This window comes from Lampetra planeri, chromosome 4 (assembly GCF_965212315.1).
Source record: "Lampetra planeri chromosome 4, kcLamPlan1.2.h2, whole genome shotgun sequence".
Taxonomy (NCBI): domain Eukaryota; kingdom Metazoa; phylum Chordata; class Hyperoartia; order Petromyzontiformes; family Petromyzontidae; genus Lampetra; species Lampetra planeri.
The window spans coordinates 23,923,467-23,945,438 of record NC_136110.1 but is presented as its reverse complement, the minus strand read 5'-3'; the positions used below and the strand labels follow the sequence as shown (position 1 = coordinate 23,945,438).

General features: G+C 40.7%; 1 protein-coding gene across 1 annotated transcript in view; it reads right to left on the bottom strand.

Annotated features, from left to right (window-relative positions):
- Window positions 1–4,396: 4,396 nt before the first annotated feature.
- LOC144717850 (CUB and sushi domain-containing protein 3-like) overlaps window positions 4,397–21,972 on the bottom strand; it is a 449,456-nt gene continuing 431,880 nt past the window's right edge. Inside the window, exons 63-72 of the mRNA XM_078593564.1 lie at window positions 20,035–20,108; window positions 18,634–18,745; window positions 16,886–17,065; window positions 13,943–14,008; window positions 12,949–13,107; window positions 11,922–12,031; window positions 9,904–9,991; window positions 8,435–8,579; window positions 7,892–8,045; window positions 4,397–4,913 (exon numbers count right to left, since the gene is read on the bottom strand). Coding sequence (XP_078449690.1) covers window positions 4,890–4,913; window positions 7,892–8,045; window positions 8,435–8,579; window positions 9,904–9,991; window positions 11,922–12,031; window positions 12,949–13,107; window positions 13,943–14,008; window positions 16,886–17,065; window positions 18,634–18,745; window positions 20,035–20,108 — 1,112 coding nt within the window. The 3' untranslated portion in view covers window positions 4,397–4,889. The remainder of the gene's footprint in view (window positions 4,914–7,891; window positions 8,046–8,434; window positions 8,580–9,903; window positions 9,992–11,921; window positions 12,032–12,948; window positions 13,108–13,942; window positions 14,009–16,885; window positions 17,066–18,633; window positions 18,746–20,034; window positions 20,109–21,972) is intronic.

The following is a 21,972-nucleotide window of genomic DNA, read 5'->3' as shown; positions in this document are numbered from 1 at the left end:
AACGGAGCATGATGACCGACCGTGTGTGCTGTGTTTGTAAATCAAACCATGAGACACGCAAAAGTACTTTACATTCCTTGGTGCATGTTGTTTACCGTCCAGGCTCCAGCCCAGTGTCCGCAGAGGTTGCCTGGGGCTCGTTCCACGTCTCTTCAGTTGACTGGTGCTTCTCACCAGGGTATTTTGTTTTGCCACTCATCTCAAGTCAGTCAGAACAGCGTATATTTTTGGACTCATCCCAGAGGTTCTGGGCTCTCAGTCCGCCTGATAAAAGCAAAAGCAATGCTGCTCCGCTTGATTCCCCGGTTTGTACACCGTGCCGCGAGGAACCATATAGGCGAGCGTTATATTATGTGTACGGTGTGCTGTTCATTACACCCGGGTCTTGGTTAAAGGATGCAATGTGGGGGAGGCGTGAGCTCCTTCACACAATGCTCTAAATCACCACAATGCATCCCCACTGTTGCACCCAGCAAATCGATGTTGAAAAGAGGAGCTTACAAATCATGCTATTTCAAATCCAAGCAGTGCATCTTTGTAAACCGCCTCGGTTGTTAATGATACGTGGACATTTTACTGCGACAAAGTAGTCAGGATATAGGAGCACACACAAACACAATTGCAGTTATACTGCAGATTTTATATATCCATACTGTGCTTATCCTGTCTATGTGATACTCAATTCAGCAACGTTATGTGTTTATGGACAACATGTGTACAATGCGCACAAAGCTCACAGTGGGAATGTGTAATGTTCTCAAAAATGTCATCCAGTGATATTTTGCTTGACGATATTTGTAAAATGCACTTGCCATGTAATGCTTACAAATGCAGGAAGGTGGAACTTTCCAAAATATATTTTCACCTGTGCAGTTAATATGCAATGGAAAATGTCGAGCAGCAAATGACTTCACTGGTGGACACGATGCTTGCGTCCGCAAATACTGTACACACTTGAGTTATGACTGCCATGGCTATTTTTGTGCTCAGTTATCCAAAGTGTAACATCAACATCTGATCAAGGCAGCCACTAATACATACTGGGCATTACTGGTTACCAGGACAAGGGCACAGGCAGTTATGTTCAGCATTTATAAAAGATAATGTTGAGTAAACACACGTCTCTAGCTTGTCATGTCCCTTTTTGTGAGTCACTGACAGCACACAGTTTCATGGAAAATCATTAACCATGTTCCTGCAGTTTGCTCTGGTGGGCCAATACATGCCTGCAATGCTTTCAATACTAAAATGGTGCCTGAGCAGTCTTTTTTGCGTGTATCAGATTTCATTAAATAAATGGCAGTAGTTGTGTATGCATGAGACGATGTAAAATGTGCCTTAAAATTAGTTTGTTCGTCCTGGTGAGGGTCGCGGCAGCAGCATGTTGAGTAGGGCGGTCCAGACCTCCCTTCCCCTGGAGACAGCCTCTAGCTCTTCCTGGGGAATTTCTAGGCCAGCTGAGCGGCATTGTCCCGCCAGCGTGTCCTAGGCCGGCCCCGGGGTCTTCGCCTGGGGGCACCCTTACCAGGTGCCCGAACCACCTCAACTGGCTCCTCTCAATCCGGAGGAGCAGCGGTTCAACTCTGAGGCTCTCCCGGATTACCGAGCTCCTCACCCGGTCACAGAGGAGTGAGCCTGGCAACCTCATTTCGGCCCATTGTACCCGCGATCTCATCCTGTCAGTCATTACCCAAAGCTCATGGCCATAGGTTAGGGTGGGAATGTAGATCGACATGTAAACCGAGAGCTTTGTTCGAGAACTCAGCTCCCGTTTCACTACCACGAAAGGTTACGGTGCCCGCAACACTGCGGACGCCCCACCGATTCGTTGACCGATCTCCTGCTTCCCGCTTACCATCACTCGCGAAAGAGACCCCGAGGTACTCAAACTCCTCCAACTAAGGGCAGCTGTTCCCCCCTCACCTGGAAAGCACACTCCACCGTCTCCCTGGAGTAAACCATGACCTCAGATTTGGAGGTGCTTATCCTTATCCCAGCCACTTCACACTCAGCTTCAAACCGTTCAACTGAATGCTGGAGATCACAGACTAACGAGGTAAAGAGGACGTCATCTGCAAAAAGCAGTGACGCCACCTCCATGCCCCCCGTACCGGATACTCTCCATACCTCGGCTGCGCCTTGATATCCTGTCCATGAAAATGACAAACGAGTGGAGACCAAAACGCACCCTTGGCAGAGTCCAACACCCACAGTGAACGACTTTGATTAAACACCAAGAATACAGACACAGCTCTCACTCTGGGAATAGAGGGACCAGATAGCACACAAAAGTGGCACCGGTACATCATACTCCCGCAGCACCTCCCATAAGACATTGCGGGGAACATGGTCATATGCCTTCTCCAAGTCTACAAAGCAGAGGTAGACTGCATAAGCATATTCCCATGACCCCTCATATCTGTGAGAGAGAAAAGAGCTGGTCCATTGTTCCACGACCATGACGGAATCCACATTGTTCCTCCTGAATCTGAGGCTCGGGTTCGTGCATGCTGTCGAATCTGAGCTGCCTCTCCAGAACTCTGACATTAGCTTTACCTGGGACGCTGATGAGTGTGATTCCTCTTTAGTTGGAGTATTATGCTTGTTAATAAGGAATTGGGATGTTGTGTGTAAGCAGATAGGAGAGGGGCAGCTAATCATGCACTGGTCAATTTTTGCATTCAACTGTTCCACATGATGTCATCCAGCCGGGTGGCTCAGCGGTAGAGTGAGAGAGACGCTTGCAAGCGGGAAGGTTACGTCAATAATCCTGGCTGGGGCTTGACTCAGCCCATCATCCCTCCAGGGACGATACCATTTATGCGATTTTGTAGAAAGTCAACAGTTGTTGTACTACGGATAGAATTGCCCCTGCGATAGATGTGGGGAAATCCCATCACTGGCTCAGGGCTGTAAACCGAATGAGTACAACCTCAATGCTCATTTGATCAGAAAACTACTGACTTAATTTGACATGTTAGTCTGGATTTGACCTTGAATCAGGCAAACATATGACACAGCATTGCATATCCATCTTGCTGTTATGTTTATGTTCCGTTTTTCATTAGAGTGTAACTTGTATCCATAATGTATATGTCGTTTACACAATTACACATTTTCGCTTTATGAGAAAAAGAAATACAAAAATGTATTTTGTTCTCAGTGCACATGTTTTAATTAATTTTATTAAATAAAATTAAAATGCTCACTAAATCAGCATCAACATTACTGTATTTAGTGTCTTTTGATCTATTGTGCAGCAATACATAGCATTTAATGCACATAAACGCTTTTAGAGCCATACAGTATTTTTACAGCCAGTGTACAAATTAGCACTTTGGGGTGACTTCTATCGATGATGCTTTACAAATGCTGATTCATGTTGTATTACACATAATAACTGTACACAATGACTCCATTTCCGCTGTAGTAGCAGACCATTTAACCTATGCATAATGAGCTATTGTAGCCTATACAAAAACATACCCATATAAGCTGGGGCAAACTAACATGAATTGGGGAAATAACTTCTGCACGCCGCTGCAGTTGTCTAGCTTTGTACAATGATGTGCACCATCAGCAGACGCCTTATTTCTGAACACCCAATTTAAACAATTTGAATACACAGGGGTGCAACCGTAAATAATTATTTAGACAGCTTATTCCTTTAGATGGTGAAAACAAAATTAGTGACCTTTGTTTGGCTGTGGCAATTGATTCTTGCTAATCAGATTTAGTTTGATCAGGTAACAAGGGCATCTTTGCTAAAGTGGCTTCATCTCCATTGCACATTCAGACTGCTCGCAGAGAGCAAAGAAATAAACCCTGTATTCACTTGGCCAGCATTTAAACTTGTTTAACAAACTGAATACGGATAGGCTCCGATGCTGCCTTTCTACTAGGTCTGTCGACATCGCCCCCTTTTTTTAATGGCATTAATACAAATGTAACTTTCCATCACTTAGGGCACACAATTGCTTGAGAAGGACGTTTTCTGGCACAATAATGTTTATCACAACAATTTACGTTTTTCACTTTAGATTTTGTTTGCCGAGCTATAACTGATACAAGTACCCAACTAAACAAGTTGTTTTTACCTGGAAACAAATACTCTACTCATTTGTATGCCCTTATTTCATTACCGTTATTGATAACACATATTTGATATGTAATTAATTTCAAATGTGATGTGTTATACGGATAGAGTACATTTTCTTTGCAAAAAGAAGTACATATGATAAAGTTAGATATTTGGAGGCAAAACTGTAAAAGTTTAAGAAATTTACTTTTTCCATCACATTGTGCATCATAGACGGCATTATGTAATCCAACGTGTTCAGTTTCAAGACAGTAATGTTTTATGCACACATAAAAAATAAGTTGCATCAGAAAGTCATCTTAAAAATTACTTACTTTTAATAACTTGTTAAAAATACAGAGGCCATTTTTTTAAATGTACAAACAACTTTACAAAAAATATACCTATTTACATTTTTGCATCAAAAATTACACAGTGGGAAATGATTTACAACATTTCCACAATTTAGCCAAATGTAATACGTTGATGGCATTATTGCAGCAGATTTGTACACTCTCAAAATGTATAGTCATAAGCAAACATATCACTGATTCCGGCAGAGTCATAATGTAGCAAACGCATATTTTACATATGTTTGTAGAACGTGTCAGGGCTGGATGGGTGCTTTGGACAAAGTGCTATAAATAAATTATTTTACAAGTGCTGTAAAAGCCTATATGTATATGTATACAGTAAATATACAGACGCATTTTCCTCTTTGGAAAGTTTCCAAAAGCTGTCGGACTGCAGAAGGTTCATGTGTGTGTTGACGATCGGTGATTAACGCCCATAGTATAATACCGAGCAGCAGTCATACAGTTGTAGTGGCCATATGCTGTGAAAGAAAAAGACGTAAGATTGTTGTCATTAACACATGCGGGAAACCAATTTTTTTTTTAAAATACGATTGTCTTCGTCATGACTATATTTCGCCACTGATTTAGTCTCAGTTGTCTAAAAAAACATTTATAATTTTTAAGCAGCATCCTATTCATTAAAACACTCTGTGACATAATTTACAACAACAGGCAAGCCGGCGAAACAAAACGACATTTGTTCTCGTTGTTAATATATATTATTGTTACGTAATTGAGAATAGCTTCCACACTTATATAAGGATGGTCTATACCAAATTATTCCATCTGCAATGATCATTTCACCCTCCTTGCCATTTGATTAAATGTCACAATTCTGGACTGCAAATTTGATTCAATAATTGATTATTCTTTACATTAAGTTAAGTTAATTGATACTTTTTGGTTCTTTTGGTAAAGTCACGTAGGGAGAAAAATAAAAATAACATAAAAATTATATATCATGACGTTTCGATCGCAACACAAGCGGTCGTCCTCAGGCGGAAAAAATAATCCAGCAGTGGAACTGCTGAACCAGGAAGAAACACAGCGAGAGTGCTGTTACAACAAGACGTTATACATGTGGCGAAGGGCAAGCAGGCGGGGTCTGAGCTGGAAAGGAATTCCATCCCCGCACGCAATCACGTCAGTTGTGTTAATGGAGGATATTAGGGAAAGAGATTAGGGAGAGAGATTAGCATTAAATACAACAGCAGTGTTAATGGGAGATTAGCACTATGTTGATGGGAGAGATTAGGCAGAGAGATTAGGGGGATTAGCAGGTTAGTGTCATGTCTATGTATAACACAAGCTGCGGCGCTGCAGGCAAGCGCGTCCACGCAAGAGAACCACCACAACGGTGGTCACGCCAGTGAAACACACAGCCCATCACACAGCCAGAACCATTGATACATCGAGGCTAAGGGAGCAGAGGCGGCCATGTTAGTGAGGCCCCAACCCGTTAATGCAGAGGCACCTAACAGGGCAATGCAACTCAGATAGCCGGAGATAACAGCCAAACGGCAGGAAGGATGGAAGCACGTTAAGACTTTGCTTGGTTAATAACGTCCTTCCAATGATTGCTCAGCTTCTCGGTTGAAATTGTCTCTGTGTTTATATATCTGGATGGCTTCATGGACAAATCTTTGATGGTAGCCCGAAGGTTTGCAGAGTACCTTGGTCTCGGAAAAAAACATTATCGTGCGAGCCCACTGCGTTATAACAATGATCAGCCACGTGTTTCTTCCTGGTTCAGCAGTTCCACTGCTGGATTATTTTTTCTGCCTGAGGACGACCGCTTGTGTTGCGATCGAAACGTCGTGATATATTATTTTTATTTTATTTTTATTTTTCTACCTACGTGACTTTACCAAAAGAACCAAAGAGTATGGATTCCTGCAATCACGAAAGCTTCAAATCAAGATTTAAGTTAATTGTATTAGTTACACGGATGACGGTCCCGTTTAGCCAGTTGTCCCAGGATATTTTACGAGGAAGATTCGTGGTGCGTGAGCACAAAAACAACGAAACAAAGACAAACACATCAATACCATTAGGGTGCACTGTAGTGCCACTCGTGGCTTTGGGGTGTCACGAGCTAAATGCATAAGACACGAATACAAAATACTGTAATAGATTCTCACACACACGCAATTTGGTAATTGGAATAGATGGCTCAAAGAATGTTACACCCCAACCAATCGTGATCAACTCATTGTGCTAATACACCGAAAGGAAAAATGCACTAAGGCTGGTTATGATAAGTGACAATGCAGGGTCACCTGAAACAAGAATGTTGCAGGTGTGGGGATATTAATGTCAGACGGAGTGTGGTGCTATGTGGAAAGCATCGTTGCACCTCCGATTAGCACGATGCAAAAGAAGTTCAAAGTACATAATACATACATTGCATTCATAAAACATGGCTTTGGTCCTGTGCGATTGTGTGAGTGACAGAAAAACTGTTCACGAGACCCGGCGAGCAATCAATTTGTGAAATAAAAATAAAAATATAAAAACACATTCCAAAGGTTCGACATGAATGTGTAAGCTTCAAAGTATTTATTTTAAAAACGTTTACTAAAGCTATATTGAAAATAATTTCAAGCCTCAAAATTCAATGATAGCAACATAGGCATTTTTGTAAAAAAATGTCTAGATAAAAGTAGTTATATTTAATACACACTTTAAGGATTGCTACTGCTGTTTATTGGTGTACTGGTGAGCACACTGGACTTGCAATCCAGATGTCACTGGTTCAATCCTATCTATGCATCGAACAAAAACGGTTACCGCATCGCGCACTTTCAGATGCGCTTCTACGGCCCCTCTTTCGATATTAGGAAGCCATTTGAGCTACGCACTTTGAAATCGAAATTGAAGGCTCATTTCCTTAGAACTGCTTTTTGTGTTTAGTTTGTTGTCTTTCCCCACACCTACAATTAGCATAGCTGGCTACGTAAGTTCAACATACATACAATTCAACATACATATGTAATGTACGTTGTACTTTGTCGCACCATACGTAGCCAACCGTGCTATATCCTGGCACTGAAGTTGAAACAATGGGGCAAGTTTCTTAAATCCCTGCCCCCCCCCTGTCACCAATCAGTATAAATGGGTGCTCCCACTTCTTCCAAGGTGTCTGACCAGTGTGGACGAAAAGGCCAAAAATGCCCTCTAAAGGGGGCTCCCTCGAATGCCTCTCTATACGAGGCTCTTCTGCCAGCAGTCACGCCATGAGCAAACAATTGCAGAGCTGCACCTTTAACTTTAACACACTTTAGAATAGGACAAATATTTCTATGAACTGCATTTCTATTATTTCATTTGTAATAATACATTAGACATACTTTAATATGTTGCATTAACAGTTAAGATGCTTCTGGATCCTTTTGGCATGTTAGCCACGGTGAACTGAAACACGTATAGCAGCCTCATATTAAAAGCAGGTGTTTACCACTGTGCAGACTGTGTTGAGTCTGGGGTCGAACCGCACTGCCTTGCTCTCTCCATGCTTCAGACTGCTGTCGTAAATCATGTTCTCAAAAGCTGTCTGCCCATTACTGTTCTCATGGTCAGCAAAACCACTGAAGTGTGGCTTTGGAGCTGACCTGCAACACAAAGACAAAAGCAAATAAACACCGATGTATGGGGAAATATATACACATCACTAAGCAGCAACGTCATTCAAATATTCAAAACATTACATTCGTGAGCAAATTCATCAATGAACCTTGTGTTTAACCTGAAGAAAATCAATTGAGACAGTTAATATCAGAAAGCAGACCTTGGCTATAATACAAGGAGACGAATCTTTTTTTTCAATTCTGTGTCGCAAACAAAATAGAAAAGGAAAATGGCAAAATGCTCACACGGAAACAGAAAATATTGAATTAAAATCTCAAGCCCTATTTCTACACTCGTGAAAGGGATTGTTAAGGGTGACCCTAATGCAATTCAAGAAACCTGCGTTTTTTTTTCTCTCTCCATCATGTCTCACCGCTGCTTGTACAAGTAGAAAGCAAAACCGGCCAGGATGAGGGCGAAAAAGGGCACAAGAATGGCTACCGCCACAGAGCTGCTGCTGGTGCCATGCTGCTGGCCGGTCGGGTCCGTGCCTCCCTCGGGGCCCCGTGTCTCCGCTCCTGAAGCAAAGGGGGGGAAAAAGCGATCCATCACGAGCAAGGCTCAAGGCTCAAGGCATGAAGCCCGTGCGCCATACTCTGCCAGGCTGAACGCCCACCCACGCAGGGAATCAACGCTTTCCAACGTTGGGCAGCCAAGCACATGTCTCCCATCGGATAGAGCAATGTTTCTGCGGAGGCTGTGTCACATTTTTACAAAGAGATTCTGGCCTATTTCACAAAATTCTCCGGTATGTCTACATTAGGGGCAATTAAGTGGTTCCCCCAGTGAGACCAACGCAATTTCTGTAAGTGCACATTATGACTGTTTTTTTGCAGTTAGTAATTGGCCTGGATTTTTGCTCAAGTGAACCTTGTTTTTCGTGTGAAAAACTTGACGCTGCAGGCTAGCACTTAAAATAAGGCCCATGTAATTTGAAAGCCTTATTTAATTATTTCTTAGCAATGCACTCAGCAGGCGATCTGCTGTTGTTGGTCCATTTGTAATTGGAAGGGCTTTTTGAGCATTGTGTTTTAACACAATTTCAAATTCTCAGAAAGCTATAGGAGTCCGGAACTGACAAATTCAGTGTTTTTTTTACTTCAATGCTGAATTCTGACGTTCATTTAATTTTGAGGCATAACAACAACACAAAACATCCATTGCTTTGCTTTTTCATGTAACAATTTATTCTTTCAAAACAGCACCGCTACATTCATATGAAAATACTCTATGTCTAGAGTTGTCATGCAATGTATTTGTTATCTGCACAGAGGAGTATAAATTGCAATACTGCACCTGCAATTAAGAGGTTCTACATTTGTTACAATGAGTACAAGATTAAATGCACACATGCAGATGTACACTGAAACATTTTGACCTCGAAGCCACAACGAAAAAAAAATTACTTTGAGTCTGAGGGCTCACAAGATACATTTTATAATTCAAAGAACAGCCTCTATGGAAAAGTTTTAGAAAGATTGAAGTATAGTTCAAGAGCAGACAATTATGCCTCACTTAAGCAGAGATTTATGAGCTCCATTATATCCCTGAGCAAGTTATTTTTTTACATTGCAGCATAATATGTGCTTTGTGTTATGTTCTGGCAGCATTATTACAAAAGCCAATATGATACCTGGTGTGTGAATGCAATGGATTTGTTCCTAATCACCAACTAACCAGCAAATAGTTTAGAGTATTTGGCTGCTACACATTTACACACGATAAGCCACTTCATTGGGCTATCATTTGTGGCCAGGTCGCTTCCGAAAAACGAGCTATAGAGTCAAGTGGGCCATACCTGGTAAAATAAAAAAATTGTTTCATGTTCTCAACAATACTTACCAATTTTCTTAAATCCAAATGAACCATACTCTTTGGCTTGTATGAATCCTTGATAAACGTGCGTCACACCATCAATATCGGTTGTCACCTGTGCCATAAAAGCATAGGCAATTTGAGCTGACACATCACATCACAGACACACTCCATCATCTATGATCAACGCGTTACTTCAGATTAACTTGCAGGGCAGTCCAATCCCCTGTGCTGAACATTGCCATTATGGGCCGTATAACAAACTATCAATAATAACTCTGCTGTATTTTGTACATGTGGCATGTGACATAAAAAAATGTACTGTGGAACATAACTTCATTTGGAGAGATGTATTATCGCCCTGCATTAAAATGTGCTGTGCACAATGACTACATTTGTGGCATTCTCTCATTGTAACCCATCATGAATATACTTTATAACACTCATAACATTATTATAAATATAAAACAACCCATTAGGGCATGCACGTTGCACTATGAAGCCATCAATCTGACAATACACTGCTTTTTTTAAACATGAGCAAGCAGTACTGCATTCAAATATATGCGTCGAAAATGCATATGCTTTGGTAGTCAAAAAGACCAATTAAAATGAGCCACTGTCAATAAAACAGCAGAAAATTATTATCGGGTAATATTTTATTGTTATACAGCACTGGACATGATTACATGTTTGTATTAAATTGAGCAATTGTAGCATTTGATCCATAAAATGTGTAACCCACCAGATGCTTGATTAATAAGTTAAGAACTATTGATGAAGTGAAATTAAAGTAATATGTTCGACACATTTACCCAGATAAATGTTCCTAACATAGTTATGTTTCACTGAAATGCTCAGAAAATATTACAATTCATATATTTCATCAAAATGGTTTTGTAGAACTACAAGATGAACCATCCATCTACCCATTCTTAAACTTAACAACCCTACAGCACTTGCGCTTAACGGCAGCTTCGTTCGTCTGCTTGACTGTGCACAAACGCTTTTATAATGCTCGTATATACCAACTATAAAATCTAACTTCCCTGGCAAGAATTGTTTTAACCAGAGATGGATTTATATGTACAGAAATTGTGTGAGGAAACTTTGCATCATCCCAAAGTTAATTTTGGTAATCAACATTTACCAAAAATATCTCACATTATGTTATTTTTTTCGTTCTGATTTACAAACTATTTTGAACAGAAAAAAGAAATCTGCTTTTTTTTCAGGAACTTGGATATGTGGAATGAACAAAAGTAGTATATGGAGTTTTAAAACAAACTTAAAACAATTGTTGGGTTATTTTTTATATTTTTCTTCAAACTAAGGAAGAAACTATGCTTTTACTTTATAGAAGTACGGTCCAAAAATGTACCAACCCACCAAACTGATACATAAAGGAACACTTTTTGTAATTCTTATTTTGTCCATTGTTATATTAAGAAACAAACCCGAATAAGTTCAGTTCCACAAGTTCCCCTTGTGCGCACAATACAAATTAAAGCCATAAATCAAGCACAATACCATTTGGGGGTTGTAAAAGGAGGATTGAGTGGGTTAAAGGGAGGTCTTTACTGATGCATGAAACTCACTCGCCAGCAAGTGAGTTTTCTTTTGGAATGGTCGGATGCTGTGGTGGGTAGGGCAGGTGCTCAACGTTTGGGATGCAGTTCCTGGCATTTCCTCAGTTAACCCGATTCACCGCTTTATTTTTTGCTTGTTGTCCTTCCCCCGCACCTCCGATTGGCACGGTTGCCCACGCACGGTGCAAAAATAAGTTCAATATACATATATCATTCCTTACTGGTAATAAATACCGTGAATGTCATCCATAGCCATCCTACGCTATTCAGCATCACGAGTTTAGTGACGAGATGCACCTTTACACGGTCAATCCACATTGCTAACGAGAGTCCACAGTACCATTATGCACAACTGAATTATTACGAAGATGTGTTTGTCTGTCTTAATATTTGCATGTATGCACACACATAAATCACCACAACTTAGCTGCTTGGCATAACTTATAAAGTACTTACAGACCCATTCATGCTCCAATCACCAGGCACCTTTTCAAACAAAGATTGATCAAAACGTTTCACGTGAGTGACTCGAAGGAATACATTTCCCTCTTTATTCTTGAAGACCCCTGCGACCGGAGAGAATATGCATTAACACCACGTGACGGCTGCAGGTCCATAGTGATCATTCACCAACTGGCAGTTGTCATTTACATCCAGTGTCTTAGCATGGCCAATCTTCCCATGTTCAGCAATATTCTCCATTCAGAAGGACATACTAATGCGTGGTGTGTCAGTGTTGATGAATACATGTGTAACATTGGATTAAGTGTACGATTATAGGACTGTGTTTAAGAAGCAGGGGGTAAGCCAATGTGGGTATTGTGGGTGTCCCGATATTCCCACAGTTTTAGATATGGGAAGGATACACCAACACATATTTACTGTCACTGATCAAAGTTAAATATTTTACATTTGGTTTTTGCCAGTAACATATAGAAGATGGAAACGGATCACTGTGGATCTGTAATATGACTAATAACCACGAGGAACCATTCATTAGGAGGACACTCCCACCTTCCAAAGTTTGGCTGCACTCCCCGTTGAGGACAGCTGTAAACAAATACAACTGAAAACAAAATCTTTATTTCCTATATTTTTGATAAACTATTTTATTTTTATTTTACTAGATAAGGCCCACTGATATATATAGCTTTTTTTCAGAAGCAACCTGGCCACAAATGATAGCTCAACGAAGTGGCCTATCATCATGTGGAAATCTATAGCAGACAAATGCTCTCAATACACATTTCTAAATGAGGAGGAAGAAACCGGAGTGCAAAGATAAGATCCACACGACCACGGAGAGAACATGCAAACTCCAAATATACAGGCGTCAGGGTCGAACCCATGGCCTCCTGTATACCAGGGGAGCGAGTTAACATCTCGCCACCGCGGCATCGCTATCACCCAGTGTGTTGCAATTGCTTTGTGTCACAAGCGATGTGTAAACGAGCCGATACCATTGAAGAGTTGCGGCAATCACCTGCTAAATTGAGTTCCATGTTAGTGGCCAAGAAGGTGAGGTTCAGTCGGCCTGAATTGACGTCGATGCTGTTCGTCAGCAACGAAGCCGGACGCTTTGTGTCTCTGAAGTCGAACGAGCCTTTCCAAATGGACTCCTCAAACAGAGTCACGTCAAGGGCTGTGGAGAACAAAAGTGTAGCCTCTGAGCTTAATAGGATCAATACTTCAGTCGATGATTGTATCCAGAGACTGATAAAAGGTGGCAAGTTCACAGAAAAGGAACTGCAGTACCTCGTAAATGAATGTAGCCCCTAACTTAATCTTGCAGCTCCTAAAGGTGTTTTCCATGGTCACAGAGAGTTCATGCTAGGGCACGATTAGAAGTCACTATATTCTAGTTGGCAACACAAACTGTCTTTAGATTTGAGACCACAAACTGTCACAGGACGTCCATCACAAGGTGTCCCCTACCGTGACACCAGAGTAAGAATAGCACGGATCAAACGGCCCGCGCATTTATATTTCCACTCATTGCCCAACGCCCAATACTTTTCTCGCCACCAACTCCACCGATTCTCCCCAATGCATTTATCCTCTGCCTCCTACACTCACTGTAAATTACAGCATCGTATGCGTCTCCTAGCACAAGCGCATTGTATTGAATACATTAAATGGAAAAAGTTATAAAAAAAATGTTGCTACTGCGTGGGCAGTGATGCATAAGAACAAATAATCATATTCTAGATTTGAAATAATCATATCTCAATACATCCATCAAGAACACTGCTTTTAAGAGCAAAACGTATATGTAATAAGCAAAGGTTTGGGCCATTGTCTGAAATATTCAAATTACAATGTACATCACTGAATTAAGACCATGGTGAAAAAACCCCCATCTGAATGTAGCCGTAGCTAGATAAAAAATGTAGTCAAGAAAAGTACTCACACTGAACACTGTACGTGTAATGTTTTTGCAATAATTCAGCTGTGTCGCATCACATGGCCCTACTCACCTGCAGCTTGAGGGCTATGAGTTGTTGAAAGTGCGCTATTATTTTTCTCACATGGTTTGAGTCCAGCTGGAGAGGGAAGAAAATGCACTAGAATTGTTATCAAATGTACTGTACGTATGTGTGTATGTTGAACTTCGTTCACACCGTACATCGCCAAAATGCTAATCGGAGGTGCGGGGGGAAAAATACACGAAACACAAAAAGCAGTTCTAAACAAAGGAGGCTTCAATGTAGATTTAAAAGTGCATAGCTCCAGTGGATTCCTCATATTGGAAGGAATAACATAGGAAGGAAATACTAGATAGCTTTATCAACTTCATGACAAAGTGGTACGATATGCTAAAAGTAAAACAACGTTTTACTTTAAAACAACGTTTTACTTTCAGTATATCTGTGGTGTGTCCATGAGAATCAAATACCGTAATTTTCAATTTCTTGATTTGGACTCCTCCATGGCTATTTCTATATTCCTTATATAAAAAAAGGATGTATTATGTTCACGTCCCTGCTGGCTTCGAATTCTAATTGACAGTCTTTTCTCTCGATCCAAATTTACCAATTATACCTTTGCTCCTCTCACCTACCGTTGAAGTGTCCCATTATAATTGTGTTGTGTGTTTGCCCTCATTTAGTCATTGGCTACTATCTTCATACATTTGTAACACTTCTACATCTTCACAGCTAGCTGTTGGAGCACATATTTGATGTACCCCTTTAGATATTGAGGCTGAAAGCTGTAATACTAGCCACCTGAAATATTCTTGATTATAAAACTCCACGCTTAATTCCTTGAGAGGCTAAGAATTCCACTCCTCCGTAGTGACTGTAAACCCTATGTGATATAGAAGGCTGCCACGATTTACATATAGCACAAGCAATTTCTTCCCTCTATTTGTTTTCACCCCACTGAATATAAATGTCCTAATTTATTCATCCCAGTTCTGTATTGATTTCAAAAAGGTTTGGTGGCCAGATAGAGTCCGTATTTTGTACATAACAATGGTCAAATCCAGAATAGCATCCCGCTTGTACCCAGTGATTCCAAGCACTCCCTGCTTGTCCACATTTTTTCACCCAATGCCATGTCTGGTGCATCTAAGGCTGCTAAACAATTCCTCTTTGTTATATAAATCCTAATAAAAAAAATACTTTATCCTTTCAGACCTAAATACAACTATTAAGATATTCAAACACCAAATAGACACCTCTTACAGAGCATCAAGTCTGCATTTCGTTTGTCAGCTTGTTACTGGAAAAACGTTTCCCATGGAGATGTAATTCCTCTTTATTACGTGATCATGTTATAGAGAAAACACAAACATGTGAAAAGATTCAGTTTTGAGACAGTAAAGAAATGAAGCATCCATCAAAAGCTCCCAAGTGGGCAAGAAGGAAACATTTTTTGTAGGTCAGCCTGCACGCTACCCACTGCCAGGATTTAGCGCTTATTAGAGGCCCGTATGGGAATACAACTCAAGGAGGCTGCAGCTGGTGGCAGAAAATGAAATGGAACAACAGAGCCAAAGAAATACAAACAACTAGGCCACTACCGATATAGCAGGTTTTAGAGTTTAGCTCATGAGCCTATAGTACACGCATGTACACGTGCAACCCATTTTGTTTGTCCATGCGCTGCTACATGAAGGCATCCCCATGGCCACGTGAGTGATAGCCATTATTTGAGCATACTTCACCACACTGGTCAAGTTGGGTCGGTGAACGTGGGGAGTATAGATGTTGGAGCATAGTTACATTACAACAGGCTTTGTTGTACTGTTCTCTGTTCACAACGCAGCTCCACAGTGGCCTACAGAGCCTGCTTCATGCCTGGTGGTTGCCCATCCTATCACTATCCAGGCTTAAAACCTCGCTTAGCTTCTGAGATATGATGAGATCGTGCGAATTCCAGGTGATTTAGTCATCGTGGTTGCTACTACGGTAACTCTAAATAGTAGTTGCTTATTAAAATAAAACAACAGATATAAAACCAAATTACGAAAACAAAATCAGAAAAATATATATATTTATGAGTTGGAAAAAAATGAAAAAATATTGTTCAAGTCAGCCTCGAAAGATAATTGGAAAAACGTGCATACTAATTGCACCTATATGGTGTACTTTAAAAGTTGACAGGATTGCAGTTTTTTTTATTTTCTTTCAACTAATTTCATGGCACCAATTATTACATTTTCCACCTTTCATAGGCATTGTTAAAGGGGTAATTAAGTAAGATAAATGACAAACAACCTAGCGATGAAATTATGATAACAATACCCGCGTGTCAATCGGCATGATGTCCCTTGGTTTCGCGCCACATGCTGGAAGCTTCATAAACTATTGTGTTCGCAAAAAAAACTATTCAGTTCCCAAATTAACTATTCGCTTCCTCAAGAAACTCCCAGCACGTACAGCAAATTGTCAGACTGTGCCGAACAACACACGCTGCAACCTGAAACACATCAGAGAGCAACCACGAAAACCTATGCTTCATTGTTATGAAGTTAATGCATTAAGTTCCTAAATTAGCCATCCGCATACCACATCCATGCGGACCTCATCAGAATGGAAATTGGAAGAAAAAAGTTAAAGTAAAATCTTCCCGTGACCAGATCACCCAAAATTCGCCGGACTCCGTCAGACCCTTCCGACAACTCCGATTAGCACGGTTGGCTACGTACGGTGCGAAATAAGTTCAATACATACATACATACCTTGGATGCTAAGCAGGTTTAGCCTGGATAGTGCTTGAATGGATGGCCACCAAGCACACAAACAGATATAATGACCTTGCTCTTGCTGTTGCTGATACTGCTGTTGCTGACGATAATGATGATAAAACTACTGCTGCTGCTGCTGCGATGAAATAATGCTCAAACAAGTATTTCCAGTGCAGGATGGCCTGCGAGGAAGGGAGGCATTTGCGCGGACGTGCTGGCGACTCACGATGGCAGATGGGAGTTTTTCCCGACCAGGTCCCGTCGGGATGGCAGCTGCGGTGCTCCGAGCCCCCTGCCAGGTAGAATCCCGGCTGGCAGCTGTACATGAGCGTGTAGCCCAGGCCGGGCAGTTCCACGGCCCCTACGTCTGCATTTTCCGGGGTCTCCAGCTGCCTGCAGCTGTGCGCTGGATACAGGCACACACACGACAGTATCCATCAGTACTCGTACACATCTTACGAAGAACAAGTGTGGAAAATATTTGGTTTGTTGTCCTTCCCACCACACCTCTAATTAGCATGGTTTCGCTACCTACGGTGGGAAAGAAGTTCAACATACATGCAAGTTGTTGGAGAATGTATTGCCACTCATAAAGAGGAAATCAAAAGCCAATGTGAGATCATGATAGCATATGGCTCCCCGATGTGCTTTCTGGCTGTTCTGCTTGCTGTCCGGCATGATGTTTTACATTTCACTCCACGTGCTGGGAGCTTCTTAAGGAACGGCAGACATCATGCCAAACAACACCGTAGTACAACTTGAAAACACATCAGAGGACTATACAGCACAATTGTGAAAACCTACACATTGAGGTAGTATAATTCATAGTATATTGATGCTCTGCCAATTTCAGCTTCGTACACATGCAAAGAAAATAAACCGAGTTGAACCCCACTATCAGACTAATTTTTATTACGCGAAAAAATCTACCTTTCAATTTCAGGAATGAGGTTGGAATGGATGGGTATGCGTGTAGATAGTTTAAGCAATTAATGCATAAACACCACAAATGGGCATACTGTGTGTAGAGGAGCTTTAGTTAAATTATGAATATGGATGGACTCTAACGAGGCTGGTCATGAAGCAGCCTGAGGGGTTGCTGTACCCAGGCACCCATGGTTACAACTAAAGTTACTCAATTGGGATCATACATAGCAAGCATCGCCCCCGACTGGCAGGAATATTCTCCAGGTCACTTTTGCAAATGAGGCTATCCTGGTCTCGTGAGTTCTCTCTCGTCTGGCTCAACAATATAGACCCATCACGGTTTCCATGAACATACGGTGTGTTCGTGGCCACAGGCTCAATGCAGTAATTTGGTTATACAAAAAAAAATCTCAAGCATACTTATACATTTGGGACTGTGGCTCACAAACTGGCACCGTAAGTAATAGCCAGCCTGCTACTGCATGGCACGCAGTGTCTTTCAGCACCTGCATTACTTGTGCTGTGTGACAAAATGTATAACTGAAAAGCGCAAATGTATAATGAAACACATGCATGCACACTCATTTCCAAATAGGACCATCACATTGAAATCCCCCTCCAGAGATAGTCTCTAGAGCTCCTTCTGGTCGGGTTCCTTCCGTCAGCAGTTGGTGTGAGCAACAACTTTAAGGGAACCGTTACATTGCATACATTCCAAAGCTTTTGAAATGTACAATACGAAAAAAAACCCTGCTAAAATGCCTATAGCTGTGTACTACTGCATGATGTATTGCATACTTGGTAAAAAAATATAAAGCATAGATAATTATAAAACGTATTGAAATGCACTTTTACTGTTCATACAAATGCACCAAAAGACACGTACACTTTAAATTAGCATGATACATTTCCCCCCTATCTGTTTAATAGCACCACCCCCCCCCTCTCATTAATGAATTCAAGTCGAATACGGATATCACAGAACTCTTAATAAACCATTGTATTTTTTCTCTCTCCAGATTATGAACGTGCTCACGTTAAACTTACGTATGCATTGCGGCCGGGTGCCGCTCCATACGTAATCAGACTGGCAAGACCTCGTTGTGGACCCCAGGATGTGGTATCCTTTTCCGCATCTGAATTTCACTTTGCTGCCAACCTTGTTAAAGGAGATAGACAGATTGTCAGGTGTTTCCACGAGCGTGACTGCACACTGCCCTCATAGGCATGACACGTGCCCATGGCAAAAATGAAACTGACACTAACATTGTCAAAGAAAAAACTGCAGGGCAGGAACATGGCCATGTGAGTTCACACCAGCATCATGCGTTTTTTTCTACTCATGCATATTTGAGGTACAAAATTAATAATGTATTTGTTGTTTACATATGAAAGCCTCGCTGAGTATCTGAACTCTATATTTTCATTATTTTCCTTTGCAGTGTGTTACCAATGCACATTGATCAATGTTTGGCAGTTTGTGGGGAAAAATGCATGCACATACATATGAGGATCACATGAAAACATATGTTCAGTTGAGTAAGTAACGTTTTATTATTTTTGCAATATATTTATATCTACTGGCCACTTCTTAATCCTGCAAGTTGGGAGCCTCACACATGATCGTGTTTGCATGATCCATAATCCTCAAATAACAAAAATAACCTCATTATATTCCATATTAATAGAACTATGCACTCCGTACACAATTTTAAATTCGTAAATTAATTTATTGAAAGTGTACCGTGTTCTGCAGGTGTGATACACCAACCCGCTTTGAGTTCTGAATAAATTAATTCACATCTCTGTCAATCCATGGCTGGATGCAGAGCCCCCCTATGACGTGTTAGTCACGGAGACTGTGTGACCATACTTAACTATGCTGCTCAGTGCAAGTTAATGGGGGTGGGGGGTGAGCCTCGAGCAGTTCAGATATCACTCGCCATGATGTCTGAATTTAGCCATGGCCTGGAATAGAACCGAGGTCACTGGGTTCACTGCGCACAGTGTGCCACCGCTCAGCCCCCAAGACCCATACTGTAATTATTGAATATACGTACATTTAAACACAGCTATTTTATTTGAAAAGTTTTTTTACAGGTCATAAGCAGCACTAAATATCTGATTGATGATATACCAACGTTGGTACATCTTGCCCTAGAAGCAGAGTTGGGCATTTAATTAAATGACTGACATTATCATTCCATGCAGAACATAACGAAATTCAAAGGAAGCTATGAATCATTCAATTAGAGTTACTGGCCACGCCTGATGATGGGAACAAAAACTAATATGGTGCCAGGAAATGCCACGAAATGCAATTCAGATATCCACTTATTAATGCAAACAACTCATTAATCGTATATGTTTAAATATGTTTCCTCATTCAGCTGCATACAATTAAAAATGGGTGAAAAATCCGTAATGTATACTTATTTCGTTTCATACCTGGAATCCGAAAGTGCTGTTTAATTCCCCGAACTGAAGAACTCCGGGGTTAGGGCACGTGTTCTGCAAAGGGTCTAAATGTATGGGAAAGGTCAGAGGATTACAATTTTAAATAAACATGAGATAGGATCATACTTTTAAAGAAGAGCACCCGAATATATGACAGTGGCCACGTACAAAAAGACTTTCAGTCGTGTTATCTCTCAAACGTTTCTGGTGAGGAATTACTGGTGGTCACAATATATGTATTTGACAGAACCTTCTCTTTACGATTGCACTTAAAATACTTAAACGTGTAACACAGAATTTGCAATCAAACAATAATCATCACACAGTGGGCTCTCAATATGCACACACAATTGAAATAGACAAACATAAAGACATATATAAATAAAATGATAAACAGTTGAAAACGACATGTTTCTATAAACATGGGCTCTTTTTATTTTCATGATTATGCTTATTTCCCTGCTGAAAGGTCTAATTGTTTTTCAGCAGGGTCCTGCCAAGTTTTTGCCGTGGGGGGCAATGATCGCTTTTCAAAATCCCAATTGGATAATTTGTGGGTATTTTTTTCTTTCAAATTTGGTAAATTCTGACTATGATACCAACACATATGTGAAAAGAGAGCTTTATAGCTCATCGGATACCTCCAGTATAAATACAGCTTCTCATAAAAAATGGCCTACTCTTGTGAATGACATCACGCACGGAATCTTTAACATCCCACTCATGGGAAGTAGACAGTAGGCTTTTCGAACCGTGAACCTCTCCAACAAGTGGGGAACGCGCTACCGATGGCCCACGTCGTCGCCCCGTAGTTTTAAAGAAAAAAACATTGACCACGAATGCAACAATGACCAGACTAAAATCTTCTCATTAGCAAAGTCAATAATTTGTTTACCCATATTAATTAGCCAATATAAGGCAAGCATGTCTACCATTTAAATTGAATATGCCCAAATATGGTGTCTGATTTCCTAAAATTGGATGTGCCAGGATGTCTGCTGCATGTGATATGTGTACTCGGTTTGTGCAATCCACAGAGGTATAACAAAGACATGTGGAATCACTGTAGAACTTCTTGCTGCTGCCTTTATACTCCGTACACAGTGTTCGTTAACAAGAATTGAGCGCTGTCAGATGTTTGTTTGGTACCGTCATATCACCATCCTCAAAGTGAATGCTGATATTAGTTAGCACTCGTAAACACACATTATCCACAGTTGAAGGCAGTGTCCCATAATTTAGAGTAAATTAGCACACCATTTTACTTGTTGTAATGCCCAGGGCAAATTATATAGAAGGGCCTTATATTTTTAAAAAGCAATAGTTAAAATGTGTGCTGGCATGTTTCTGTTGTTCCTTTATTCCAAAGACAGCTTTTAATTACGATGCCACTTTAAGCATTTCGATTCTATCCCATGATATCCTGCACACGGGCCTTTTGATAGTTTGGAGAAAACGGGACAATAAAATAAATTAAGATCTGTATTATACCGTTTCAACTGATGTATTGCAATACAAATCCACACTTGTGCAAGGCAAATTGTGTGTGTACATTACTAGATTCGTACAAGTAATAATTACGTGTTCATTTTTATCTGATTAGAAGTTTCAAGTGCATCACAAATGCGGCACAGAAGTCTGTTTTTCCTCATAAGTCGACTTCAAAGCAACTAATTTCCTTTGGCTTGAAGTGACATTTTCACAGGCCGTTATGAAGTTGTTAAACGTGCATTTAGTGCTTCGCAAATGAATGTGAATGCATTAAACATCACCTCAATTAGCCAAATGAAACGGGCCAGTGTTTTCCAGTGTGCACACGACAAGCAAGGCCAATACAGTTAAATGAGTGATAGATGATTTCCATGCAATTCGCAAATTATATAAATTGACTGCTCCTTAATACAGAAATGGAACTGAGGGGGAGAGGGG